The sequence below is a fragment of the Marmota marmota genome, unplaced genomic scaffold (assembly GCF_001458135.2).
Source record: "Marmota marmota marmota unplaced genomic scaffold, marMar, whole genome shotgun sequence".
NCBI lineage: Eukaryota > Metazoa > Chordata > Mammalia > Rodentia > Sciuridae > Marmota > Marmota marmota.
In genome coordinates, this window is record NW_025999941.1 from 11,879,924 (window position 1) to 11,893,443 (window position 13,520).

The following is a 13,520-nucleotide window of genomic DNA, read 5'->3' on the forward strand; positions in this document are numbered from 1 at the left end:
AATGAATGTGTGATACTTGTCTTTCTTGTGTCTGGCGTATTTAACTTATATGGAACTCCAGTTCCATCCATTTTCCTGCAAATGAGTCATTCTTCTTTATGGTTGAGTAATATTCTATGGTGTACCCCTCACCTCACCCTACTTTATTTATTTTTCTCTCTCTCTTTTTGTTCTAGGGGTTGACCCAGGGGCACTTAACCACTGAGCCACACAACCCTATCTCTTTTTGTATTTTATTCAGAGACAGGGTCTCACTTAGTAGCTTGGGGCCTTGCTAAGTTACTGAGGCTGGCTTCACAATCATCCTGCCTCAGCCTCCCTGAGCTGGTGGTATTACAGGTGTGCGCCACAGTGCTCTGCTCTTTATTCATTTCCATGTTGATGGGAACCTAGGCTGATTCTATCTTAGCTATTGTGAACAGCACTGCAGTAAACATGGATATGCTGATGTTTCTTTTGTATGCTGACTTAATTTCCTGTGGATATATAACCAGGAGTGGAACAGCTGAATCATATATGGTAGTTTGAGTTTTAGTTTTTTGAGGAACCTCCATACTGTTTTCCATAGTGGCCAAACTCATTATGTTCTCACCATGAAATGAATAATGGTTCCTTTTTCTCCACATCCTCACTAGCATCTGGTGTGTGTGTGTGTGTGTGTGTGTGTGTGTGTGTGTGTGTATGTATGTATGTAGCCATTCTAGCTAGGGTGAAATGATATCGCATTGTATTTATTTTAACTATATTTATTTATTTATATATGGTGCTGAGGATTGAACCCAGGGCCTCACACATGCTAGGCGAGCGCTCTACCACTGAGCCACAACCCCAGCTCCTTGAATTATAGTTTTGATTTGCATTTTCCTGATGGCTAGTGTTACTGAGCATTTTTTCATATATTTATTGGCCATTTATACTTCTTTAGAACAAGTATCTGTTCAAATCCTTTGTCTATTTTTAATTGGATTGTCTTTTTGGTTAAGTTATTTTTGAGTTCTTTACGTGTTCTGTATCTTAACTCTCAAACAAATACCTGGCCAATATTTTCTCCCATTCTGTTGATTCTCTTTTCGCTCTGCGGTTTCCTTTGCTGTGCAGAAGTTTTCTTTTTAGTCTGATGTAATCCCATTTGCCATTTTTTGCCTTTTGTTTTATTTTTTAAAACTTATTGGTTCTTTTTAGTTATCCATAACAGCAGAATCCATTTTGGTATAATTATACAAGCATGGAATATATCTTACTCTAGTTAGAGTCCCTTTCTTATGAATGCACATGGTGGTGGGATTCATTGTGTTTCTTACATATACATGGGAAAATTACGTCAGATTCATTCCACTGTTTTTCTTTTCTTATCCCCCTCCATTCCTCATCATCTAATCTACTACACTTCTATTCTTCCCTTCAACTACTCCTCCCTTTTGTGGGTTAACTTCTATATATCAGGGAGAACATTTGACCTTTAGTTCTTTGGGACTGGCTTACTTCACTTTAGCATGATAGTCTCCAATCCATCCATTTGCTGGCAAATGTCATAAAATCATTCTTCTTTATGGCTGAGTGATATTCCATTGTGTATATGTACCACATTGTCTTTTGCCATTCATCTGTTGAAGAGCACTTGAGTTGGTTCCATAGTTTAGCTACTGTGAATTGAGCTGCTATAAACATTGATGTGCCTGTGTCACATCAGGGGATTAATGCACTGATAGGCTAAGGCTCTTGGTTATAACCAATCATTTTAAGTCCTTTGGGTATATACCCTGGAGTTGGATGACTGGGTCAAATGGTGGTTCTACTTTCTGTTTTCTTGTTTATTTCCTTATTTGCTTTTGAATTATGGTCCTATTTTGTGCATTTGAAGTCTTACCCAGAAAATTATTGCCTGACTAATATCTTGAAGTTTTTCCTTTGTGTTTTCCTCTGGTAGTTTCCAAGTATTGGGTCTTAATGTTAAGATCCATTTTGAATTGAGTTTTGAACAGGGTGAGAGATCGGGGTCAAATTTCACCCTGCACATTGATATCCAGTTTTCCCAGCCCCATTTGTTGAAGAGGTTGTCCTTTCCCAATGTATGTTTTTGGCACCTCTGTTAGCCAGTCTTTTCATTGCTCTGACCGAAACGACCCAGCAAGAATAATTTAGAGGAGGAAAAGTTTATTTAGGTCTCATGGTTTCAGACGTATCAGTCCACAGATGGCTGACTCCATTCCTCAGGGCCGGAGGTAAGGCAGGACATCAAGACAGAAGAGTGTGGTGGAGGAAAGTGGCTCAGAACATGACCCCCAGGAAGGAGGGAGGGAGAGAGATCTCTTCTTCCAGCAAGGAGAAGATAGACCCCAAAGGCACACCCCAAGGACCCACCTCCTCCAGCTGCACCCCACCTGCCTACAGTTACCACCCAGTTAACCCCTATCAGGGGATTAATGCACTGATCAGGCTCAATCATTTCACCTCTGATTGATCTTGCATCGTCTCACACATGAGCTTTGGGGACACCTCATATTTAAACCATAAAAGCCCCTTTGTCAAAAATGAGAGGGCTGTAGAAGCGTGGGTTATTTTTGGGTTCTCTGTTCTTTGCCACTGTTCTTCGGTCTGTTTTTATGCTAATATCTTGCTTTTTTGGTTAGTATGGCTCTGCAGTGTTTTAAAATCAGTTACAGTAAAGACTCCACCTTTGTTATTTATGGAGATGGCTTTGGCTATCCAGGGTCTTTGGTGTGCCACATGAATTTTAGGATGGTTTTTTTTTTTTCTAGTTTTGTTTAGAACATCTTTGGTATTTTGATGGGGATTGTATTGAACCTATGGATCCCTTTGGGTAGTTTGGCTATTTCAACAATATTAATTCTTCCAATCTGTGACCCTGGGAATTCTTTTGTGGAAGCACATTTTAGATATCCTTCCCTTGTCCACCTTTCGGCCCCTCTCTTGCAAGCTCTCTAACATCAACTGAATTTGGCCCTCAAGGACTAGTCATTGACCTTGGAGAATGCTGGATATTACAGTTACCCTACAAGGGGGAATAAAGTAAAAATCAATTTAAGCAGAAACTTGTAGTGGATAAAATATTGAACATAAGTTGATAATAATTTCACATCTCTTCTTTTAAATTTTTTTGCAGTACTGGGGATTGAGCCCAGGGATGCTCCCTGACTGAGCTACATTCTCAGCACTTTCTTATTTTGTATTTTGACACAGGGTCTTACTAAATTTCTGAGGCTGGCCTTGAACTTGTGTTCCTTTTGTCTTAACTTTCCAAGGAACTGGGATTATAGGTGTATACCACCAGGCCTGGCATAAGTTCATATATTCTACGAATGAGGCATTAACTTTAATCTGCAAAGAAAATATAAGCTACTGAAAGTAATGATGTAAATACATATAAATCATTTTATAAAATGCACTTCTATATGGTATCTGATCTCATATATATCTATGATATATATATATATATATATATTAAACCTCTGAGTGAGAAGAGAGCAATTAAGAATTAGTTATTCATATTTATTCGAGAATGTTTAAACAAAGAGCGTTCAGAGAAAGTTACCTAAAATAGCTGAGAATTATATGCTTTTTCTTCCTGATAAGCTGACTCCCCAGAAACAGAAAGAACTACATATTTTGATATTTAACTTATTGAAATGAGGAAATAGGACTATAAATACAGGTGGTCTAGCAAATCACTTTTGCCTTACTGTTGGACTGTTTGACTATTTAAGAGCAATAGATGATAAAATATGTTTTAGAAAGTATTTTTCTTACATGGAAATTTGTATTATAGAAAGTATATTTTTCTACAAAACCACAGAACCTCCTCTTAAATAGAATTGCTTGGAAAGCTGAAAGTGAAAGCTAGAAGAATTTTAACAAGTGTGTAGTTCTGTGATTCTCCATAGGAAAGCAAAGTTTAAATTTTTAAGATCTGAGAAGGCAAACACAAAATCAATAGCCATGAAAGTAAATAATGGAAAAGTGAAATATGGTACTATTTTTATGTTATAAAATAATACATTTTATGCTATAATTTTTTTCTCACCATCATGTATTTAAAGGAGTAACTATTTGATTCTTGCATGTACTTCTTTGGTAGATTTTTCCAATTTGACCCATTTTAAAAGATTATATAACAATTAAATTAGTGTCAAATGATAAACAGAATAGAGAAAAAATAAAAGTAGATTATGTTTTAAAAACACGATTTGGTGTCTGACAGTGTATATTTTAACACTCAGTTTTAGTAAACTATTACTCTACCCTTCCATTTATAGCCACACTGGAAAAAATATTAGCAAAGATTGGCCTTAAAGAAAATATTTGGGGGATGGATTGGACTGTTTCTTCCTGAACGTTTGACCACCATGTTCTATGACCTTTCCCCTTCAGCAGTGAAGTATATATGCAAAGGAGAGAGCCTGCTCTAGGGTGAGCTGGGACAAGGGAGAGATTTATCAGAGGCTGTAATGAGAAGGGAGCTGTCATTGTCCTGCCCCTCTTGCTTTCTGCCTCCTCAGAGGCCAGCCTTGCTCTCGGCACTGCAGATGCTGAGAATATAATAGTAGACCAATACCTGATCCCTGCCATCCGGGGACTTTATCTGGAGGGCAACAAGGAGTTATCACATGAGGCAGGAGAATGAAGATATGGATGTGAGTTGGTGGCTGTTGTTTGTGGCAGTGCTGGGATGGTTTGTGGAGACAGGAGGAGGGAGGCCAATTGGGGGACTATCTGTTGGGGGACTACTGTTACTAGTGACACTGAGGTGTCCGTGTTAAGAAAATGAAGATGGAAAAGCCAGACTCATTGGAGCATTCAAGCCAGTATGTGGAAGGCAGAGGATGTCATACTTAATCACTCTGGAAATCTCTGAAACGAGATCTGAGATTCTCGAACCCTGTCATGTTAAGATTTTTTTCCTTCTTGTGGGCAGGAGTTGGGATTAGCAGACAACTGTGCTCTCCAACGTGGGTTTTCAGACCTCTGCTAAGAACCAGTTTGTCTGTAGTGAAGAATGAGAACAGACTATGGAAGGATCTTTTAGGAACATTTCTTCTTAGCACTCACCTGGGCCTAAATTTTGTCCATGCCATAGACATTGGAGAAATTTATTTTTTAGAGTCCCAGGTAGGATAAAGAAAAGATGGTGAGTGGGTGAGAATACTTCTGTCCCTAGAACAGTCCCTGCTGGCCTCAGCTGCTGGGGCTCCCTGAGGATGTTCATATGGTTGAAGAGCCCTGCCTTTAGGTGGGAAACCGGACAGGGTGCCAGCGAGACCAGAAACAGGCCCAGTGCTCTGCATCACTAGCAAATGGAGTGGTGGCTCTTACATTTTTTTTTCCCACGGATATACAAAAAGAAACAAAGTTTAATCTTGTCTACAGAAGAAAGTAAACAGAAAATGTAGCAAACATCCCTTAAGCTTTAATTCTAGGACTATACATTGGTAGAACTAGAGGAGAGGGTTTTTTGTTTTTTAAATTTGGTTTGGCTGCTAGACAGTGCTGTCTCTTCTTCAATTCAAACAGTATTGTTTGATTGTCTGTAACTGTCATATGCAACTGGCAGTAGGACTTCTGTGATCAAAGACCCTCTCCTCATTCATTTATAATATATTTTCACATGAAAAAAACATGTATATGTATTTTGTAGATGACATAGGCAGAGCCTAGTAGGAACTTCTGCAATGAACATTAATTCAATAAATATTTATTAGGCTCCTGCTATGTGTATGGCACTTTGTAGGTACTACAGGAGAGTCACAGGGCAGAAGGACATGCACAGTGCAGTGGTACTAAGGTACAGTTAGAAGCAAGAGGTGCTGGCATGTTGTTGCACCATAGGGTGACTCTAGATGATAGTAATAATGCTGTACTTCTCAAAGAGCTAGAAGAAAGGTTTTCTCCATAAAGAAATGATGGCAGTTTAAGGAGATAATATTTAATCTGATTTTAACCAGGAAATATGCATATATGTACCAGAACATCACATGGCACCTGATTCATATGTACAATTTCTATATTTTCATGATCAGTTAAAATTTTTAAAAGTCTAATGGCAGAGAGGACACCAACATAAGTAATACTACCATAACACAGAAGGTAGTTAAAGAGTTCCTTATATACTCTTACAGAAATTTAGAGGACCATGTAAGAAGCCAGATGTTAGGTATATCATTAGAAAACCCATAAAAATCAGTTCATTTGGGCTGGGGCTGTAGCTCAGTTGTAGCACTTGCCTTGAAGGTATGAAGCACTGGGTTTGATCCTTAGTACCAAATAAGAAAAATAAAGATACTGTGTGTTCATTTACAACTAAAAAAATACTTTAAAAAATCAGTTCATTTGGTAAGAAGTCTTTTTCTCCTACTGTGGTACAGCAGAGTACACAGTCTTTTCTTCCTTCCAGGAGTTTACTTGGTGTAAGACACTTCTCTTTGCTTGGCTTGAGTAGTGCTGTCCATGGAAATATTCATGAGATGCAGGTGGGCACTGGTCTCACATTGTTCTTAAGGTTCATCCCAGCTTGGAGATCCACTGAGAAAGAGTGGACTTAGCTGTACACCCTGGTGAGCTTATTTCCATGGAAATACATTTCTAGGCTATTTAAAATATATGGAAAGGAATATATATCCAGGGAATCTGGACAGGTACAAAGACTTGTTTATCTTGGCTGCCCTGGGACCACTAATTCTGGTTTATCCTAGATTTGAACAGAGCATGATTGAGCAAGGCAAGATTTAATTAATATTTTGATTGGAGTTGGATCAGCGTTTCATTTAGAGAGGAAATGAAAATAAAATATGGTGTTTGCTACAAGTGGGGCACTGGTAACACCCTATTCTCTTTAGCGATGATTTTTGTCCCTTTTATAAAGATGTAGATGTTGTTTATTGATTTCACATATGTAATTCATTTGGGCTCATCATGTTTTTGAATTAAGTCTTTCTGTATAACTGATATGCATTTGTTACATGCCTGAGAAGTTAGCTTCCTATGATCTGATTGAAAAACAACCATTTCTTTCCCTTTGGTTTATCATTTAGCTACTGAAAACCTGCACAGCAATTGAATATAATTTGTCAGAGTAGCATAGAAGTTGCCATGCCATTTTTGCATTCCAATCATCTGCTCATCTGCTTCTCAGAAGAACAAATACCAAATGCTTTTGATTTAAGTTAATATATATATTTAAAAGTCCCAGATCTCTTGAACAGATCATCTTCTGGGTGCAGAAACATTTGTTTGTCAAATATTCAATCACGCTCCGGTGCCAGGAACATCAATAGAATTTGCCTGATTAACTGTAGCAGAGCATATGTACACTGAAGAGGAGGATGATTTCCCCAAGGAGCCTGCGCTTCCTCTGTTGAACTAGGCTTCTTAAAAGGACATGCAGATGGGCATTTGGACAATAATTTCTAGATGCACAAAATGGATTGCTCTTGCTGAGTTGTAATTTTGAAAAGATAATTTTAATGACTCTGGAGGGCCACCTACTTGGAGCAGATGGGACTGAGGCTCTTTGTAGCACGACTTTAATGTTGAATGAGTCAGGATAGAGCTCTATTTTAGCCTTTGTAAAAGTGGATATTTATTTATATTTTTCAATTGAGTTTTAAATTCAGTCTGCCATGAAAAAAAAAATCTTGGGTAGTATTCTTAAAAGTTCTGTAACAAAACACATTTGCAATTTCCCAACACGCTTTTGAATTTGTAATTGAGATTGAGCTACAAGTTTTTTACTTTTCATGTGTGAACTAACAGCACCTACTGGTTGGATGATAGCACTAATGAGCAGATATAATGTGGATATACTTATGTTGTCAGTGATTTGTTGACAAATCATATTTTTCAATAAGCTAAATTTTAAGCTCTTTTAACTGAGAACACTTTAAAAGATTTCTTACAAAAAAATAAAAATAAATAAAAGATTTCTTACAAAAATCTTATCCACAATCAAATATTTACCTGCAAGATGTTGATCTTTTTGCAAAAATAGTAGAATGTTAGGTTCTATGCAATGTTTTGTAACCTTTGTCACCTGCCTATAACAGTGTACAGCCAAGTCATGGGGCCAAGAGGCTGCTGACCTTTGCAGAGAAGAGCTTCAGTAGGCAAAAATGAAGACTTGTTGATGTGAACACCTAAAAAGATTGCTCTTACAGAATAAATATTAAATTTGCCTGGTACTTCTAGAGAGCATGTTATGTTGTAATTCATAAAATACAGGGTTAAAATCTGAGGGCAACATATTAAAAAGAGCCCTTCCATTTTTATCCACTATATAAATGGGCATTTAAAGTTTTTCCAGCTGATGCATACACCTGTAATCCCAGTGGCTGGGAGGTTGAGTGAGCAGGAGGATCCTGAGTTCAAAGCTAGCCTCAGCAGACTTAGGGATGCCCTAAGCAACTTAGATCTTGTCTCAATAAATAAATAAATAAATAAATATATATAAATAAATAAATAAATAAATAAATAAATAAATAAATAAATAAAAATAATAATTAAAAAAAGGGTGGGGATGTGGCTCAGGGATTAAGTGCCCCTGGGTTTAATCCCTGGTACCTCCCCTGCCCAGATTTTTTTTTTTTTTTAAAGACACATAGAAATATAGGCAGCCACATGTGGACTACATATTCTTTCCCATTGTGTACGAATAGGTCAGTGTAAGAGAGCAACTCAAAATCATTAGTCAAATAAATAGAGGGGAATGGCTTAAAAGTCTAATCCAGAAATATATTCTATCATGAAAAATCATAAAACAAAATAGGTACACTATTTTATGACAAAAATATCTTGAAAGCAACAGGAAAGTTGGGAGAAGGGACTGCTCATGGGCAGTTTAATCTATTGTTTGCAGGGTTGGCCTCTGTAGGCGTTCATGCAGCTCGATGCAAAGATGTGGAATCTTCCTAGCTTATCTGAACAGGATCATAGTCAGGTCACATAATTCATGTCCAAATATAGGTAATTTAGAGGGCCCAGATATTCCCATCTGAGCTGTTTTCACAAGACCAATTGCAAGGCCTCCCAGCTTGAGACACACAGCCAGAGTACTGGGGAAAAAGTGACAGTACTATATTTCTAAAGAAAAATTAAATTGGGGGAGTAATGAAATATTAATGTAAAGCTAATTATTTGAAGTTGTAAACCAGGTGTATATGAGAGAAGCTATGCTGGGAATAATGACATAAACTACAACATGGAAAGAATAATAATAACACGTTTTCATTTCTTCCAGATTCTGCCGGAGCGTGGAAGGTACTCTGTTTTAATGAATTTTCTAAGATAACTCATTTTACACATTAGTTTTGATTATAGAGCTCACCACGAAATATATTTCAATGATGTGCTTTTCTTTTTTTATTAATATTTTTTAGTTGTCAATGGACCTTTATTTACTTATTTATATTTATTTATTTATATGCGGTGCTGAGAATGCAACCCAGTGCCACATGCTAGGCAAATGCACCCACTGAGCCACTACCCCAGCTTGTGTGCTTTTCAAATAAGAGTGCAACTTCAAAATTAATTGAATACCTGGCATATTAGTATATATGGAAGTATAGGGAATAAAATATACACGAAGCAAAGAGTAAGATGAGCATATGCAAAAAATTCATACGTAGGACCCACCCCGCCCCAAGGCACTGGTAGCCTTGAGATATCTCACACTAAGATCTCAGATGTGAATTATTAGCAACTTAAATTACAAATCACTGAATTTCAATCACTGAAAGTTTATTGTGATTAGCCTTTACTATTGAATGTGTACTTTTCTTCTATCATAATAATCATTTGATTATATCTATTTTATGTGCCACTGAATATACCCAATTTCCCTTTAAAAATACTCACTGGTCTAATATCAAATAAAGTTTTTTAATTATAAGTTGTAAGCTTCAAGCATGGTAAGTAATGTAATTATTACTTGTGTGCCCACTGTTATTTGTAACATAACATTGGTTTTTCCTTAACTATAATTATGTTACTCTAAGGATATAACATTCTAAAATAATAGAACTAATGGTAAGGATTCTTTAATTAACTAAATTGATTTTTTCTTCAAAGATTTTATGTAAATAAACATTCCAAATAGATAATCCAATTTTTCTTGATTTATACAATTAATAAATGGGAGAAGTTATCCTACAGGAAAAATAATGGCTAAAAACAGAAGGAAAAACAATCAACAACAAAGGAAGAAGAAAACCCATTTGTTAAAGAAGGGACCATTACAAATTCTAGAACTTGTTCCAATATAGTCCCACATATTTTGTTTGTTGTATTTCTGTATCTTTTTTTTTTTTTAAAACTGAGGTTTTATTCTTTATTCTTTTTTTTTGGTACTGGGGAATGAACCAGAAGTGCTTAAACACCGAGCCACATCCGCAGCCCTTTTTAATATTTTATTTAGAGACGGGGTCTCCCTGAGTAGCTTAAGGCCTTACTAAATTGCTGAGGTTGGCTTTGAACTCACGATCCTCCTGCCTCAGCCTCCCCAGCTGTTGAGATTACAGGTGTGCGCAACCACACCTGGCAGTATTTCTGTATCTTGGTTTGCACCTTGGTATTCTCTCTTAACAGCAAATCCCAAAGCTTGACAGCATGGCGAGGCTTTTGACCTTCCAGGCTGCCACTCAGGAGGCTCCAAGTGAAGGTGGGCGAGGCTGATGCCAGCACGAGATGGGCCTGCCACAGACTCCAACCACACTCACACCAAGATCTCAGATGTGAATTATTAGCAACTTAAATTACACTAACCCATCACACTGGTCACAGCAGCAGGCCCAGCACGGGGTGAGCAGACCACTATGCCAGCGAGAGCTTGGGTGGTGCACAACAAATTTTTTTTCAGTTTCACGTAGTTGGTAATAAACACATAATAAACATTAAAGGATGTTACAAGTAGCAAGACAGTATGGAAAGTGGTATTAAATTGGGGCTGTGGCTCAGTGGTAGAGCACTTGCTTAGTATGTGTGAGGCACTGGGTTGGATTCTCAGTGCTGCATGTAAATAAATAAAAATAAATAAAGGTCCATTGACAACTAAAAAAAAAAAAAATTGAAATGTTCATTTTCTCCTGAAGGTCTGTTGCTTCTCAAAGCTTATCCTTCACATAGATGGAAGGGGTAAGTTCCTTGTGTGGTATTATTTAAAGGGAAGTTCCCCAATCATGCTTCCCTCCTGGTCTCCCAAGGAACCACCTTTCCCACCTGCTATGAATTTCCACCATTAGAGTAAGTCTTTTGTGTCAGGTAAGAGAGATGACAGCTGTGTGCCCCTGGAAAGGGAACAAACTGGGTCCCCTTAAGAAAATGAGCTGTATGAACTGATGAGATGAGCCAACTCATCCTGCAGAAGCATCGGTGGCTGGGGCGGGGACACTACTAGATGCTAAAGACAAATGTCCATTTTACCGTTTTTACAGCTTAATATTTTTAAGGGTGAAAGGAAAAATATATTCAACAGAAACATTTAAAATGCCAGCATCAAATGCAGAATTTATGTATAATGGGTTTGTGGTAGATTTACAGTTTGGCGTGACTAATTGTTTCATTACAGTCAGAAGCAAGCATAGTGTGAACAAAGTATCCTCCGTGTATTTTGCTGAAGGAACTCATTAAAAGTTACAAAACCCCATAATTATTGCCTAAACAATCCCACCATTATTCTCAACTGGCTCTGAGGCTAGGATCTGTGGACTGCATCTATATCCCACTGACAAATAGGTTTCTTAATCAATTATAGTTACTAAAAAGGAGTTTTGTAAGCATACATAAAAATTTTCTAATTATTTCTATAATTTATATATTAAGTGATGTGTATATTTTCATTAATCCTTAACTTGACTGTTTTCTGCCTTTAAAATAATTTTTCCGCCAGCAAATACGAATGGCTATTGTTGAGAAGAAAGCTAAAAAAAAATCTCACATATAAATTCATTTCATATGGAGGAAACGTTATCATAATGTATTAGGTTTTAAACAAATGTTTCCCAACTATATTCAGTTTGATTTTTCAACAAGTTTTAAGAAAACTTTTTCTTTATGAATTGACTAACTTATATTTAGAGTCTACATAATTCCAAACAGAAAACCTCCTGTTAAGGCAAGTCCCAGCACTAATTCATGATTCATTGTCTCAACTTTAATTGGCACAGTTCTTGAAATTCTGAGGCCATATGGAAAATAATGAGTCCTAATGGGTCTAAGGTGAAAAGACGGCAGGGGAGTAAGAAAGTCAGAAAACCATCCGTTCAGAATGCCTAGCGACTGCGATGCAAAAAATGTCCCCAGAGATCCAGAAGGACGTGTTCTCAGTGTTTCACGGGTCTTTCCATCTTATAACTAAATTGTATATTGTTTCTCATACTGTGGGACAAAGATTAAAATGAAAAAGAAAAAAAGCCTAACAAGCCAATAACTATATCCCATAATTACAGATGATATTGGCAGTTAATAATAAAAAGGCAGCAATTTAGAGTTACCATAACAACCTAATGCCACCCTTGACTGACATAGCAATCTGCTGCATGTTTATAAATAGCAGTTGATTTCCCCCATTTCAACTAGTGCTAGTGCTTATCAGAGCTAATGGAACTACTGTGTTTTATGACTATTTTACTCATCAAGCAGTGTACCTCTTCGCTGCTGTCACCATCATAGAAATCATCCTCCGATTGGGTGTCTTTCCTTCTCCCACTGTTATCTTCTTTTAGATCCAAAGTGAACGGGCATTCCTCTGGGGACAGATTCTGTGTCTTCCCGTGAGGTGCTGATCGTGGTCTAGATGAGAAAGTGAAAATGTCCTTTGGAAGGATCTGGGTCTCCTCTGCCTGAGGGTCACGTTCACTGTCCTTGTTGGCTTCTAGGCACAGGTGTGAAGTGCAGGAGTCATCCAGGAGGGACTGGCTGCCAGATGCCAAATGGGAAATGTGATCATCATTTTCAGGAAATATCCATTCATCTGACATTTGGGAAAGATGACAAAAAATTAGAGTAGTGTTCCATAAAAGTGATATTTTAGGTAGCTTAGTTGGGTTACGATTTCTTGTTGTTGAAACAAGTGATTTATCAAAGAAGGCAGAAGCCAAGGAAGGCAATTTATCCACCATCTTGGAACTTGCTAAACATTTAATCCATAGATCAGTGTCTATAGCTACAGGCAACTCATTTGCACTTTCTCTGCATCCGAGTGGAAACACTGGCCAGGAAATTTGTAAGTCTGAAATAATTATCACCTGTCTGGCAGCAAGTTCTCTATAGCACAACCTCATTAATTTGACATTCCAAAGGAGGAAAATCTCCCAACTCTGAAAGGGTTTGAGTTACTAATATCTCCCTTTAACTACAGGAAGACAGTATACCACCCTTAACAAGCTTCTTTAAACAAAATATCTGGTTATTGTTACGATTACAGATCATGGAAGAGAGAAAATTAGACAGAGGTTGACATCTGTCTCCATTCTATGGACTGAAGATAGAGCCATTTGCAGACTAAAACGAGTAGA

General features: G+C 37.4%; 1 protein-coding gene across 2 annotated transcripts in view; it reads right to left on the reverse strand.

Moving 5' to 3' along the window:
- Positions 1-13,520, reverse strand: part of Cfap20dc (CFAP20 domain containing) — a 220,012-nt gene that overhangs the window by 75,715 nt on the left and 130,777 nt on the right. For both annotated transcript variants that reach the window (XM_048801194.1, XM_015494492.2), the window contains one exon: positions 12,651-12,976. In XM_048801194.1, the coding sequence (XP_048657151.1) occupies positions 12,651-12,976 (326 nt within the window). The remainder of the gene's footprint in view (positions 1-12,650; positions 12,977-13,520) is intronic.